The 16,950-nt window shown below is 41.2% G+C and overlaps 1 protein-coding gene across 1 annotated transcript in view; it reads right to left on the bottom strand.

The window, feature by feature from the left end:
• The window catches only part of LOC136871945 (protein Wnt-6), a 407,098-nt gene that overhangs the window by 17,743 nt on the left and 372,405 nt on the right, over window positions 1-16,950 (bottom strand). Inside the window, exon 3 of the mRNA XM_067145691.2 lies at window positions 2,707-2,829. Coding sequence (XP_067001792.1) covers window positions 2,707-2,829 — 123 coding nt within the window. The remainder of the gene's footprint in view (window positions 1-2,706; window positions 2,830-16,950) is intronic.

Below are 16,950 nucleotides of genomic sequence, written 5' to 3'. Positions count from 1 at the left end.
ACTTATCCTGAGATTAATATTTCGCTGGTTAAAATTACCTGAACTGAATTCATTTCCTCTTACACAAAGAATACCATGGTTACAAACCATACAAACAGATACACAAAACATAACACTCAAATAAATTTCACTTGAAAAGATTTTCCAATCACAAGGTAAAACAAACTTCTTCCCGCGATTACGAACACCTGTTCACAACGAGTTAGAAAATGCCTATTCAGAATTACTAGCGACATCTGCCGGTAATGTAATGCAATAGTAGTTCCCGGGAGGCTGTGGCTAACCGTAATAGGGGAGGTGGTCAACTGTAATAATACTGCCACTGGTTTTAGAGTGGCTCTAGACGGCAATGCACGTACCTTACCGTGCTCTTCGCTAATGGGAATATATCAGAACATAAACAATGAGCTCATCTGCTTTGCGCATGCGTAGCCTATAGTCTTCAGCAAAATAGCGCATTATCCATTGTGCTCGCTGCACTGTCAGTCAAAACGAACAACTGCGGGTGTAACGGAGCTTCGATATAAGTCGAATGCTTTCGATCGATTGTCGAAATCAGGTCAAAAGAAAGGAAAGTCTTAAATTATCCACGAATACGTAAATATATATTAAAACTGGGTGTTCACGTGCTCTTGTGCTCCTGAGAGCCAACCGTCACTGCTGAGAAGTTCCGAACGGTGGACAGTAAGCAGGTTCGGGATATAGAAGGAGAGTGGGTGGCATACAGGGATGCTGTAGTAGAAACAGCAAGGGAATGCCTAGGAACAACTGTGTGTAAAGGATGGGAAAAAGCTAACATCTTGGTGGAATGATGAATTGACAGATGCTTGTAAACGTAAAAGGAAGGCTTATCATAAATGTCTCCAAACAAGGGCTGATGCAGACATGGAATTGTATGTAGATGAAAGAAGCAGAGCAAAACAAATAATTGTTGAATTTAAAAAGAATTCGTGGGAAGATCCCAAGGAATCACTGGACAGGTAGAGGGAATATTTTTAAAATCTTCTCAACATTAAGGAAAATCTTTCTGGTGGTCTCGCGAACAAACAAGCTCATGAGGAGGAGAAAATGACGTTGGTGAAATTACACTTGAGGTAGTGGAAAAGATGGTAAATAAACTTCATTGTCATAAATCAGCAGGAATAGATGAAATTAAGATGAAATGGTGAAGTATAGTGGGAAGCCAGGGATGAAATGACTTCATATAGTAATAAGATTAGTATGGAGTGTTGGTAAGGTACCTTCATGTTGGACAGAAGCAGTAATTGCACCTATCTATAAGCAAAGGAACAGAAAGGATTGCAGCAACTATCGAGGTATCTCATTGATTAGTATACCAGGCAAAGTATTCACTGGCATCGTGAAAAGGAGGGTGGGATCAGTGGTTGAGAGGACGTTAGTTGAAAACCAGTGTGGTTTCAGACCACAGAGGGGCTGTCAGGATCAGATATTCAGTATGCGCTGGGTAAATGAAAATTCCTACGAGAGGAACAGACAGTTATGTTTATGTTTCGTAGATCTAGAGCAAGCATATGACAGGGTACCGAGGGAAAAGTTACGGGACAAGATAGATCAATAAGTCTGACATTGTCGTGGATCCTCTAAGACACTTCAGGAACTTTGATTAGTAGTATGCCTTGAAGTTTTCAGCAGTCATAAAGGATAATAGAGGCCATACGACATACGGTACTGAAATGTGTTTGAAAATGTGACAATAATGGACAGTTATTCCACTTTCGTTTAGGATATGGTTTATTATTCTGCCGGCAACATATACCAGGGGGCTCTAGAGCGCCGTACTTTCTACTTATAAACATCCCGCATGCACAAATGATGAACAGTATGTCTGCTAAATGCTTTTCACAGAGGCACTACTGCTAGCTGGGAGGTTACGTCAGAAGATGAAGAGATAACAACCGGACGGTCGCTTGCAGCGCTACCCGTCTAATGCAACCCCTTGGATTAGGAAACCTCGTTTACGACCGCGTAGTACTAGGCTGGTGTATGTACTGGTGTACAACAGCACTCCTTTTTCTGTCTGCATATCGGCAATAGCTAGTGTGTTCAGCAACGAGGAATACACAGACATCATTTCAATCTGTGGAGAATCTGGTGAGAATGCAGCCGAAGCTCCAAACAGACGTCTGCCTTCTACTCACGTATTTCGCCGAACATTATCAGTTTTTGTTTCATACAAACAACTCTTTTATAGAGTGGAATGTCTACACGTATATAAATTAGTAAGTTATTAAGTTTTCTTTTCTGCACCTTTGGGGTATTCACAAATGCTTCCTGTTATGGAACGTGTGCAGTAAAATTACTGTCATTTGTTTCACAACATCCACAATACAGTACACTGTAGCACTCCTTCAAAAACAAGTGATTAGGCATCCAATGCAACACTACTGCATGCGGGATAACTGTAAGTATAAAGTACGGCCCTAAACAAGATGTGTATTAAAGTTTGATAAACGCATGAATTATCTGATAATCCATAATATTTTACTGTAAACGCACCGCGTGCAAAAATATATATGTTCCAAATCTAGCCCCTCTGACTATTTTGAGCTATGTAATATGATTGAAGTTATGAAAGTCGTATCATAAAATAATTTTTTTCTATCGTATCCAGAGTCAAAGACATTACGACTGAGTAGGATAAATGGACTTATTCTCAATGAAGTATCATTTTACAATTCTACTCACCTTTTCTCTTCACAGCCTTATCACAGCTACATTCTAAAAGCTCCCCCGTGGAGCAAGCCCTTGTCACAGCGAATGTCACTCCCGCAGTGGTGATGGCATTCACGAAGCCAGTTTCACGAGTATCTGTAAGAAACAGAGTTAAATGAATGTATGTCTGCAGTCAAGATTTACATTGCATTGAAAATACTTTGACTGATTAGAAGCTATTTTTTCAGTGACGACTTGTTCGCCGTGAAAAGGTGAAAACATTTTTCAGTTGGTTGTAAACAACATAAATAACACAAATGGCAGACTTGTGCATAAGACCTGAATGGGAATTTTCTCATTTCTAAAATCACTATAAAACCAAAATCAGGAATCTTCTTCTTCTTCTACCGTTTTTACCACACCCATGGGGTCACGGATCCGAACTGTGTCGTCCATGTGGATTTGGCCCTGTTTTACGGCCGGATGCCCATTCCTGATGCCAACCCTATATGGAGAGATGTAATCACTATTGCGTGTTTTTGTGGTGGTTGGTAGTGCAGTGTGTTGTGTGAATAGGAAGAGGAAAGTGTTCGGACAAACACAAATACCCAGTCCCCGAGCCAGAAGAATTAATCCGAGGCGAATAACATCCCCGACACAGCCGGGAATCGAACCCGGGACCCTCTGAATAGAAGGCCTCAACGTTCACCATTCAGCTAATGAGTCGGGCAAAACCGAAATCAGGCATAACAGTGGAAGATGCTTTCACTCATTCTTATCAGAAACCTACTATATATATTTATTGATACATTCAAGACATTCCATACATTCTGGATTGGCAAAAGGACAAAGTCCAACTACATCATAAAATAACAAAATTAAATTTGAACAACTAATAACACAATATTACAGTCTACAACCTTAAACATGTGAAACTAAAAAACATAAATAACAACACATTGGTTATTAGGATATTAACAGGGAATTTACGGGAACTATTGTGAATAAAGATGCGATTTTAAAACTGATAAAGATTCCCGTAAATTGGCGACTACCAAGGATTGATTCTGGACTGATGTAAGCCGAATCTGTTGCAGAAATTCAGTAGAAACCTACTTATAGTGCCACGTGTCTTTACCATTAAACCTGATATTTCCAGCACTTCTAAATGGTACCTTCCCCTGTAAAATTCGTTTGTAGGCGTGTAGATGTTACTCTTTTCACTGTTAACCTCCCCAGGATGGCCGGTGTGATGCTCCATTCTGACTGTGAGATCGATTATATAACCTTCCTTGCTGTCATGTTTATGCAGTATGTGTAAATATGTATAATTTACGGGAATTAAAAAGTGCAACGCACTAATCAAATTTGCATATCACATTCTTTTTGTCCAAGATTTTGCCACACTTATGGCATTATCACTTACGATGATGCACTCTATTAGTACCTACTATATTAGTAAATGTTTAAATATCTGTCTGGGGTACTGCATCTAGCGATCGTAGTATATCTTGTCGTGGATGGGTATTGCTGGGACCGTTCATGAGTTCAGGCCACTTCCCTTGATGTCCCATACAAGCTCGATTGGAGCTGATCCCGAGACCTAGAAGGCCAAGGCCCATGACGTACATCGTATAACTGACACATTGCATTTAAATGTGACTTACAGCTGCCACGTTCCTACTGTACATACTGAATCTCATGCGACTATCCAATTTTCATTCTAATTCAGCTTAGATGCGGTAAACTGGGGAGAAAAGGGCCATATCTTATTGTTACATAATTTTTCCTTGCTGCTCGAAAGCTGAGTTCAAAAGAAAAAGAACTGCGAGAGAGATTTTGTAAATTAATGCGGCTTTCAATTAAAACTACTAGTGCATCCGGATGTTAAGTAAGGTGCTACTCTTAAGCCAGCCATACTGCAAAAGCAATTTCTGGCCCAGTGTTTAAGGCAATAGAAAACTACCTCACACCTCATCATGCCTTGTACGTCTTTTATGGTGCCAGCATTGGTTTTTGCGGTCTCCTTATAACCGCATAAAGTTTGGCGGTTCAATTTGAGGACATAACCAGTCTCCGGGTTGGTGACAAACAACAGACACAATATAGGAGGCCGTTATAGCTGAGTGTTATTATTATCATTGGCTTCTCAGTGATCGTATATCAGCCATTGGAAGTGGGATCCTTGAAATAATAATCACCATTCCTGTAATTCGGATTTCATGTAAAACCGAAGGTCACTTGGCTATGCCCGTGGCACCAATAAAATAAATAAACATAAAACCCCATGGCGGGTCTTGGTCTGGCAAGCAACCTCTGTTCAACCCGAAAGCCTGCAGATTACAAGATGACGCGTGGTCAGCGTAACGAAACTTTCTGCTGTTATTCTTAGCTTACAAAAGCGGAGCCTCCATCCCGCTTTCAGACAACACTTCATTTTGTTCCCACTTAGGCTAAGTGTACCTCGAACCAGTCTCCAATCCAGGTAAACATTCCCGACTTTAACCGGGAATCGAACTCAGATCCAACGGGGAAAGGGAGACAGCCTCAGTCATGCATAATCTCCAGATTTGCTTTTTATATTGAAAAGCGGTGGTAAAAATCTGCATAAAATAAAGTCTGAATATTTTCATTAGACGGAAAACAGACGATCGTCGAAGTATATAATTATGTTGTATAAGCATACGGTCTGCGCCATAGCGTACATACTCGTACCTTCAGAGAACAGTGTCTGTTCAGAGTTCTCTGGCCCTCACGATGCAGCAGGTTATAATAGATTTGTATTCTTTTTCAGATAGTGATTTATTATCATCGTTTGTAGCCGTGAAACGTTCAAGCGATGGGCGTGTTCCCTGTTTACGAGCCAGAGCGCTGTTCTGTGAGAGAGCTACCTACTGCAAATATCGGTAGGCCTAAGTACTGTATACCTGAAGGAGGACACTCACCGCCAAGGAATAATTAAGACATACAGGTTTATTGTTATTGTCCGCTTCCTGGCTGAATGCTTTCAATTCAGACGGTCCCTATTTCGATTCTCGCCCGGCTGGGAATATTAACTGCGTGTGTTTAATTCCTCTGTCTCCGCGACAGCGTGTTTGCCTATCCCACATGTTTGTACCAGCAATCATTCTCGCTACTTTCAGTTCTGTTACTTCTAACTTATCAAAAAGATATCCTGGGTCCACGCTGCTTTCACTCCCGTAAAGCAAAGTTGGTCTGAAAACAAACCGATGTAAAGATAGTTTCGTCCGGGAGCTGACTTTCTTCTTACAGAATACAGTTGAACGCAACTGCGAGCTCACTCTATTACCTTTAAAGCATCTTGATTCAATCTCACTTACTATATTACCGTCCTGGGAGAACATACATACCCAATAATTCAAAATATCCACCTGTTTCAGCTTTGTATTACCAATCTGACATTCAATTCTCTTGGCTTCCTTACCTAGTGATATCAGTTTAGTCTTCGAAAGGCCAATTTTCATACCGTATTCACTGTACCTAAGTTCCAAGATATTAGACTCAAGGCTTCCGGCACAATCTGCCCTTGAGACCAAGTCGTCAGCATAGGCCAGACTGCTTACTGTATTTTCACCTAACTGAATCCCTCCCTGCCACTTTATACCTTTCAGAAGATCATCCACGTAAAATACGAACAACAAAGGTAACCCCTGTAAGTACCCTGAACCAAGAACTCATTCTTCCATCAATTCTCACTGCAGCCCAATTGTCAACATAAATGCCTTTGATTGATTTTAATAATCTACCCTTAATCCCATAGTCCCCTAGTATGGTGAATATATTTTCCCTCGGTGCCCTACAATACGCTTTCTCTAGATTTACGAAACATAAGCATAACTGTATACTCCTCTCGCAGCATTTTTTCAATTACCTGGTAAATATTGAAAATCTGATGCTTATAGCCCTTATGTGATCTGAAACCACACTGGTTTTCATCCATCTTCCTCTCAACCACTGATCGCATCCTTCCTTCCAAGATGCCAGTGAATACTTTGCCTGGTACATTAATAAAAAAGATACTTCGATAGTTGTTGCAATCCTTCCTGTTCCCTTGTTTATAGGTAGGTGCAATTACTGCTCTTGTCCAATATGAAGGTACCTTACCAACACTCCATGCTAATTTTATTACTCTATGAAGCCATTTCATCAGTGCCTTCCCACTATACTTCACCATTTCATGTCTAATTTCAGCTATTTCTGCTGCTTTATTACAATGGAGTTCATTTACTATCCTTTCCACTTCCTCAAACATAATTTCACAAACATAATTTTCCTGTTCCCCATGAACTCGGTTGTTCGCGACACCACCAGGAATATTTCCTTTATCGTTCAGAAGATTTTCAAAATATTCCCTCCATCAGTCCAGTGATTCCCTGGGACCTATTATGAGTTCACCTGAATTACCCAAAGCACTGTTCATTTCCTTCTTCCCTCCCTTCCTAAGATTCTTTATTACTGTCCAGTAATGTTTCCCTGCTGCCTGATCTAGCCTTCCCAGGTTATTGCCAAAATTTTCCTACGATTTATTTTTGGATTCAACAACTACTTCTTTCCCTCCGTTTCTTTCATCTACGTATAATTCCCAGGCTACATCGTCCCTTGTTTGGAGCCATTTCTGATCCTTCTTTTTAGGTTTACAATCTGTTCTCACTTCATCATTCCACCAATATGTTCGTTTTTCCCTATCTTTAAACGCAGTTGTTCCTAGGCATTCCCTTGCTGTTTCAACTACAGCATCCCTGTATGCCACCCATTCTCTTTCCATATCTTCAACCCGCTTACTGTCCACTGTTTGGAACTTCTCACGAAACCTATCCATCTACTTATGTCTAATTTCCTCATTCTGGATATTTCCTACTTCTATTCGTTTGCAGATATATTTCACTTTCTCTAGCCTAGGCCTAAAGATACTTAGTTCACTACAGATCAGTTAGTGGTCTGTAACATCAAAAGATCTTCCGAAATCCCGTACTTTCCTAACCGATTTCCTGAATTCGAAGTCGGTTAAGATATAGTCTATTATAGATCTTGTAACCCTACCCTCTCATGTGTAGCGGTGAATAGCCTTATTCTTGAAGAATGTATTCGTAACCACTAAACCCATACTAGCACAGAAGTTCAGCAAACGTTTCCCATTCCTATTAGCTTCCATATCTTCCCCAAATTTTCCGATCAACCTTTCGTATCCTTCAGTTCGATTTCCAACTCTCTCATTGAAATCGCCCATTAGTACTATCCTATCCTTGCTGTTGACCCTGAATACGACGTCACTCAATGCTTCATAAAAACTTTCGACTTCATCCTCATCTGCACCCTCATATGGTAAATCCACTGAGACAATTCTCGTCCTAATTCCCCCAACTGCCAAATCTACCCACATCATTCGCTCATTTACGTGCCTAACAGGAACTATGTTGCGTGCAGTAGTATTCGTAATGAACAGCCCTACCCCACACTCTGCCCTTCCCTTTTCATTACCCGTCTGGTTCACTTTATAATCTACTATATCTTCCTCCTTATCTCCCCTTACCCGAGTATCACTTACTCCTAGCACATCCAGATGCATCCTCTTTGCTGACTCAGCCAGTTCTACCTTCTTTCTTCCATAAGCCCCATTAATATTGATAGCTCCCGACCAAAATCCATTTCGTTCGCCAAGTTGTTTCCAAGGAGTCCCTCGCCTGTCAAATGGGATACTCCGTTACTCGCATACATCCGATACTTTCTTAAAATGTTCTGAGCTCGGTAAATTCGTGAAGCAGGATGCTATCCTACTTACACATACTGCAATTGAGGATCTCTCATCTGACGGGTTAGGGACCACGGGTGGATTGTATAGTCCTAGCCACCTGAGCACAAGGAGGGTCATGACTCAGAATATGTCCGAGGTGCCCACTCCCATTCCGTAGCAACTGGTATCCCGATTCTCAGGACCACTTACTAGGCCACTCGGCCATTGCCTATGCTTCACGAACTAGGACGTGACTACAGTAACACACACCATGAACCATTATTATTATTATTATTATTATTATTATTAGTATTATTATTATTATTATTATTATTATTATTATTATTATTATTATTATTATTATTATTATTATTATTATTATTATTATTATTATTATATTTAGCTTGACTCTATTCTGTCAATAATCATATGATAATGTCAGTTTATTCAATCGTTCACTAAATTAGCTAAAGCAATTATCAACTGGCAAAGTTATGTATAGGCTATATTTCTGACTTTATGACTTTAATGTAGTGGATGATTCACTGTGTGCAGGTGAATTATACCATATTGTTCCAAAATATGTCTTATTATTCATTTTTGGTGTTTTTAGGCGAAGGGAGCTACTCATCTGAGGTGACAAAAGTGTGCTTGATTGACGGAAAGGGACGTGTTTCGATCCTCTCTTTTAAGACGTAAAGAAACTTAGAGCCGAGCTGAGTGGCTCAGACGGTTAAGGCGCTGGCCTACTGACCCCAAGATGGCAGGTTCGATCCTGGCTCAGTCCGGTGGTATTTAAAGGTTCTAAAATACGTCAGCCTCGTGTCAGTAGATTTGCTGGCACGTAAAAGAATTCCTGCGGGACTAAATTCTGGCATCTCGGCGTCTCCGAAAACCGTAAAAGTGGGATTTAAACCCAATAACATTATTATTAAGAAACATAGAAATAGGAGTTTCACTTCTGGAGAGGAACATTCACAAGACGTGAGTGTCACGTCAATTTCTCGATGTAAAGGGGACGATATTTGTGCTACCCACCCTACGCTTTCGAGGTATCGCATAAGGAGAGCCTTCACCTTCCACTCCTCGATACGCACTCATGCCTTATTAGGATATGCCTTTTCTTTTCACATCAGGTAATGGAGTCTTGAAAATACATGACTGAAATACAGCGTCATAAATTAAATAAATTCTTGAGTTTGAAAATTACGACGTTTTAAAATCTTGCGAAGTGATTAATAAATTTCTTAAAGATCAATCAACTTTCTCCTACTAAACAGGAATATTTCTGCCTTCAAAGGCAAAAATAAATGAAATCCATCTCCGTGCAGTCCTTGATCGTTAGTGGAGGGGAGAAAGTAACTGGTTCACACTATGCGTAACCCCGACACTAAGTGCGATAGAGCTGTTAACTCTGAGTTAATGTTATTGGCTTTAAGTCCCACTAACTACTTTTAGTGTTTTCTGAGACGCTGAAGTGCCGGAATTTAGTCTCGAAGGAGTTCTCTTGCGTGCCAGTAAATCTACCGACACCAGGCTGACGTATTTCAGTTCTTTCAAATACCACCGTACTGAGCCAGGATCGAACCTACCAAGTTAGGGTCAGAGGCCAGCGCCTCAACCGTCTGAGCCACTCAGCCCCGCGTTAGCTCTGTGTACAGCCGCCTTTGCCTCCAGGAATTAGCTTGGTACTCAGTTTTTGTGTAGGCTGAGTGAATCTCAAGGCCATGTGCCTCTCTGGAAGTGGAAATCTCGATCCTAAATCTTCCTGACGGAGATTCGACGCCATGTATTTGCCGGTTAACCAAGCATACCTAGGCTAGGCAGCCACCATTTTGCTGCCTTTAAAAAAGCAAACCCCAAACCCCATGGCGCAACAGCTGCGAAGAGCCATGGCCTACCAAGCGGCCGCTGTTCAGGCCAAAGGCCTGCAGATTATGAGGTGTCGTGTGGTCAGTACAACGAATCCTCTTGGCCGTTATTCTTGCCTATCTATACCGTGGCCGACATCTCACCGTCAGACAGCTCCTCAACTGCAATCACGTAGGCAGAGTGGATGTCGAATCAGCCCTCAGATCTAGGTAAAAATCCCTGACCTGGCCGGCAATCGAACCCGGGTCCCCCGGGTAAGAGGCAGGAACGCTACCCTTACACCGCGGGGCCGGCTTTGCTGGCTTTATGCCAGGATAATTTCTTCTTCCTCGTTCAAGAATTAATGTTGAGTTCGCATATGACAGAAACACAGCATTTATTGAATGAACTATTATCCTTAGATACGGCAGGATTATTTACAGCTCTCTGTAGATTACATAGGCTACTTTAAATACCATTTCTGGCACGTATTTTGTTTACTACTAACATCCACCGAGCCAGTGGCTGCGTGGTTTAGGTCACGTAACAGTCAGCTTACATTCGGTAGATAGTGGGTTCGAATCCCACTGTCGGCAACCCTGAAAATGGTTTTCCGGTGGTTGCTTCCTTCCCGCTCCCACCTTTTTCAAAGTCACCGTCAAACCTATCTGCGTCGGTGCGACGTAAAGCAAATTGTAACAAAAAAACAAAAAAAGTGAATGAATAATTAAATAAATACATTACTAACGCCCCGTTACAAGAAATCAGAACTTCTTCTGAAAACGATCCACAGATTCGTATTCTGTTCTAAATGTTTTTCATCAATGCTCTTTTCCTGGTAGACATTTTCATCTCCGACAAAACAGCTCAAACACCCGGTATATGTGCTATTTTCCTTTGCGTTTTCTGAAGATCTACGTTTAATTAGCTATACATCTGTCCGCACGATATATACACTGACTGACAGAGCAAATGCAACACCAAGAAGGAGTGGTCAGAACTTTATGCCAATTGCAGGGTAGACTGACGTCACTGAGGTATGCTCATGATGTGAAATGCGCCGCTGTGCTGCGCACGTAGCGAACGATAAATGGGATACGGCGTTGGCGAATGGCCCACTTCGTACCGTGATTTCTCAGCCGACAGTTATTGTAGAACGTGTTGTCGTGTGCCACAGGACACGTGTATAGCTAAGAATGCCAGGCCGCCGTCAACGGAGGCATTTCCAGCAGACAGACGACTTTACGAGGGGTATGGTGTTCGGGCTGAGAAGGGCAGGTTGGTCGCTTCGTCAAATCGCAGCCGATACCCATAGGGATGTGTCCACGGTGCAGCGCCTGTGGCGAAGATGGCTGGCGCAGGGACATGTGGCACGTGCGAGGGGTCCAGGCGCAGCCCGAGTGACGTCAGCACGCGAGGATCGGCGCATCCGCCGCCAAGCGGTGGCAGCCCCGCACGCCACGTCAACCGCCATTCTTCAGCATGTGCAAGACACCCTGGCTCTTCCAGTATCAACCAGAACAATTTCCCGTTGATTGGTTGAAGGAGGCCTGCACTCCCGGCGTCCGCTCAGAAGACTACCATTGACTCCACAGCATAGACGTGCACGTCTGGCATGGTGCCGGGCTAGAGCGACTTGGATGAGGGAATGGCGGAACGTCGTGTTCTCCGATGAGTCACGCTTCTGTTCTGTCAGTGATAGTCACCGCAGACGAGTGTGGCGTCGGCGTGGAGAAAGGTAACTGTAGAGCGCCCTACCGCTAGACAACGCGGCATCATGGTTTGGGGCGCTATTGCGTATGATTCCACGTCACCTCTAGTGCGTATTCAAGGCACGTTAAATGCCCACCGCTACGTGCAGCATGTGCTGCGGCCGGTGGCACTCCCGTACCTTCAGGGGCTGCCCAATGCTCTGTTTCAGCAGGATAATGCCCGCCCACACACTGCTTGCATCTCCCAACAGGCTCTACGAGGTGTACAGATGCTTCCGTGGCCAGCGTACTCTCCGGATCTCTCACCAATCGAACACGTGTGGGATCTCATTGGACGCCGTTTGCAAACTCTGCCCCAGCCTCGTACGGACGACCAACTGTGGCAAATGGTTGACAGAGAATGGAGAACCATCCCTCAGGACACCATCCGCACTCTTATTGACTCTGTACCTCGACGTGTTTCTGCGTGCATCGCCGCTCGCGGTGGTCCTACATCCTACTGAGTCGATGGCGTGCGCATTGTGTAACCTGCATATCGGTTTGAAATAAACATCAATTATTCGTCCGTGCCGTCTCTGTTTTTTCCCCAACTTTCATCCCTTTCGAACCACTCCTCCTTGGTGTTGCATTTGCTCTGTCAGTCAGTGTACATCTATTCTCCACGATTACACTTAAAACCTGCCCATGCGTAGCTAGACTGGCGGTATCTATCAATCTTCGCTGAACTGCGCCTCGAATGACACCTTATCATGGATGGAGGTAAATGTACCTGTTTGGTAAATATCTTAAAGTATTCTGCAAACTTCAATTTGTTCATTCCAAATAGGAAAACAAACACGCTTGCTATCCGCCTCACAATTGCATGATCAGACCTAACGCAGCGCCATATATGAGAAGCTGTTTTACGGGTAGTCTAACCGAAGGTGACACTAGACCTACTACTGTCTTTAAAAACATCGAACAAAACAAACATGATAATTTAATGCTTGAGGAATGAAGACCTGATTGTTCCCGAGATATGCATATATCCGCAGTATTTATATATTTCCTAGTAAATTATCAAATCTAGAGTATCATATGCAGACAAGAATCATCAACCATTGCCATTGTATATTAACCCTTACCTAGAGAACCGATCGGCTTCCTTGAGCATAGTTATGTAAAGAGGTAAACACGCCTCAAAATAATTACCATTATTGTTGCTTGTTTTCAGCGTTAGAAATTTGTCATTCACTCTTCTACATTCTAATTAAGCTACGTAGTGACAATGAACGACGAAGATTATTGTAAGCAACAATTCAAATACAAGTTAAAATGCGTATATAAATACATTTTTTTTTTTTTTTTTGCTAGTTGCTTTACGTCGCACCGACACAGATAGGTCTTATGGCGACGATGGGCCAGGAAAGGGCTGGGAGTGGGAAGGAAGCGGCCGTGGCCTTAATTAAGGTACAGCCCCAGCATTTGCCTGGTGTGAAAATGGGAAACCACGGAAAAACCATTTTCAGGGCTGCCGACAGTGGGGTTCGAACCTACCATCTCCCAAATACTGGATACTGGCCGCACTTAAGCGACTGCAGCTATCGAGCTCGGTAATACACATTTATTACGGAATGTTGAGGCTTTCAGTGTTCGGTCCGCAAACCTCTGTGAATTAACTATTCACTATATAATCCTCTATTCCCAAATAGCCCTGTGACCTGGATTAGTACCACATCTCTTATCATTAAATGTCCACCTCCGTACCGTAACCGTTAATGGTATTAGCTGCCGTTCTGAGATGCCCGAGTTCGATTACCGGTACTGTCAGAGATTTAAGAAAGGCAGGAGGGCAGGTATGCGATTGAAATCGTACATGCAGATCACCTCCATTTGGGGGTCTGCCTGAAAACAGTTGCACCACAAAAAATGTACATCTTCAAATCATTAAACGGAGTCTAATCTTCGCCTTGGTCTCCCTCTTCCTCTGTTTGTCTCACATGACCTCATCATCGAAGCAAGTCTAAACCTTTATCCACTCATTCCGCGAAATTATCTCTTGTCATTATTCCTTCCTGCTTTGTACCAGGAATCATTCTTACTGCCTTCATGTCTTTTACTTATGGATAAGAAATCCTGACTCCACCAAGCTTTCATTCCCGTACGACAAAGTAGGTCTGAAAGCAGACCCGTATAAAGATAATGTCTTCAAAGAACTCACTTCTTACCTACAGAATACTACTGATCGCTAATGCAAGCCAATTGCCTAGCTTTGCTACACCTTGATTCTGTTTAATTTATTTCACTATCATCGTGGCAAAATATACATCGGAAGTACTTGAAACTGCATGACATTAAATTTAGTTTGGTTTGTTCCCGAATGACATGACTTTAATCAATGCTACAGTTCACACCATACTCACTGCATACCTTTCCACGTACCACGGAATTATAACGCAAGCTGTCAGAGCTGTCTGCCACTAAGACCAAGTCACCGGTATGAGCCAAGAAAGAAAATTCAATGTCTAACGTGTGTTAACTTCAATATGCACAGTAATCTAGAAAAAGGAATCTTAGGAATTACAAGCATCCCATGATTCACAAACCATCAATACAGTTCAGAAGGATATGTTACTTAAACGACAGACGTTCTAAGATCCTACAAATCAGTTATTTATGCAAATTTACGAATGAAGAAAAGAAATCAAAGACGAATCAGAGTTCAAGGAGACAAAAAGTGAGATTTTATTATCATAATGTTATTTCTTCTGAATTTGCAGAGGATCTTCAGACATTTCTGAATGGTATGGACACAGTCTTCGAGGTTTATAAGAAGAAAATAAATTAATCCGTTATAATTTAAGAGAATGAAGTCAAATCAAGTCAGGTGTTGCAAGAAATATTACCTTAAGAAATGATATTAAAGGAAGTAGATTATTATCGTTGTATGCTGTCCCGGCAACGACGATATTCTGGAGACGTAATTAGTCGTATTAGTATGTATCTGTGGAGTCACAAGTTCACTGAAATGGTGATATCATTAATGTAGGAGAATGTAGGGATAATTTCGTTTCCAATGCCACTATTTCCGTTTCTCTTGTATCGTATGCAGACAATGGCAGAAGTAAGGAGGACATAAAATATAGAGTAGCAAAAGCAGTCAAGAACTTCCTAAAGGCGACACTCCGGAGATAAAAATATATATATATATTTACCTAATGCATGGATTGTCACGAAACTTTGTGGGAATGTCACCTACATAAAAGTAGAGATATCACGAACATTTTTTTCATATACCATTAATAGGTTTTCCAAATATTTTTTAAACATTTTAAATTCTATTGTTTCATGAAGTTTAATTAACATGTTAATGTAAATTTGTAATTAGGAAGATAATGCGTCTTTTCAAAACACTACGTATCGATTTTTAGTACATAATTTATATAAGGAAGTACATCGTACTAAAGTTTGTGTAATTTTTACGTACTAAAATTTTGGACTTAAAAATCCCTACTACTGGAAAAAATTCCGCAATCAAACATTCTATACGCAGGTTTCTAATATAGCTGTGATACATATACCATACAAATTTTGTTACATTTGGCAGAATATTATGGAAGAAAATGGGATTTAAATGTAAAATTACAATTGGCAAACAAAGCATTATTACAGTGTTAAATTGTTTGAATTCAGCGGAACAACTTCGTGGTAAGAAAAAAGAAAGACTTTTCATGAATATTTCATAATTCAGTGAGTGTATATTATTGTATTGAATGGGTGGTTGTAAATAAAAGATTTTATAATTTTAACCAGGATTATGTTCAGTTTTATCTTGAGAGATGTGTAGAAGGTATGAACTGTAAGAATAGACCAAGGCATGAATATGATTAACAGATTAGAGTAGATGTAGGATGTAGTAATTTCGTTGAAAAGAACAATTTATCAGAGAATACGGTGACATAGAGAGCTGCATCAGACCAGTCCATGAGCCAATGACCCAAACAACACAACGTAGAGATGCACTATGAGGGTGGTATAGCTTCGAAAGTTCGTTCATAATGATTTGCATCTACATTAATTTATTACCGTCCAGTTATTCTTGCCACAGAAGTAACATTAAATTCGGGTACGAAGGTATGTGCTTTGCAAACGAAACGTACAGATCCTATTTTTAAATAGTTATTATTCTACCAGGTAACATTTGTGAAGTTGTTTTGTTATTTCAAATTTTACTTTTTCAGTACATGCACTGGTTTTTAAAATTATCTCTTCAAAACTGGGATAATGATTAATGTGAGACAGTCTGAAGAGCGTGAATCTAGCTAGACAGTAAGCTACAACAAAAATAGACATATTCCTTAATGTAAAATCGATCCCTTAGTAGTATTATGTTCTACCATAAAAGATAGTCGATAGGACAAAAGTTATTTTCTATTCTTATCGTTATCTACCTAACACGTATCCTTGGGTATGTATTTCCCTGAAGAGCGAATCACTTTGTACACAGTACAGTAGACTCACACCTCGTCAACCCATTCAGCAGAGACCTTAGCCTTGAATACATAAGGTAAATGATAAGAAAATAGACACTTCAACTATGGATGATATTGACGACCAAAATGAATTGTAATGAGAAAAAAGATATTTTTTTTGCAATGAATTCAATATCATATTACATGAAAAGGGAATAGAGTTAACGCAACGTCATAAGAGAACAGCATTAGACAGCATTAGCTAATAGAATAGAAGGAACAGATCTATTTTGATGCAGGATGTAACTTTCCGTTACTTTTACTCCTTGTTCCCCACTAATAGCCGGTATGGGTTCGCACAGACCCGCGGGAGAGAACGCATTAAGTGATTACTGCAATTAGAAGACAATTAAACCTTATATTTTGTAGACTCTAAACGAGATAATAAGAAGCATATTTAACCAAAGGGCGTGTGATCAGCACGACGCAACCTCTCGACCGTTATTGTGGG

The sequence above is a fragment of the Anabrus simplex genome, chromosome 4, assembly GCF_040414725.1.
Source record: "Anabrus simplex isolate iqAnaSimp1 chromosome 4, ASM4041472v1, whole genome shotgun sequence".
Lineage (NCBI taxonomy): Eukaryota > Metazoa > Arthropoda > Insecta > Orthoptera > Tettigoniidae > Anabrus > Anabrus simplex.
Note: the sequence above shows the minus strand (reverse complement) of the source record. Positions and strands in the feature narration are given on the sequence as shown.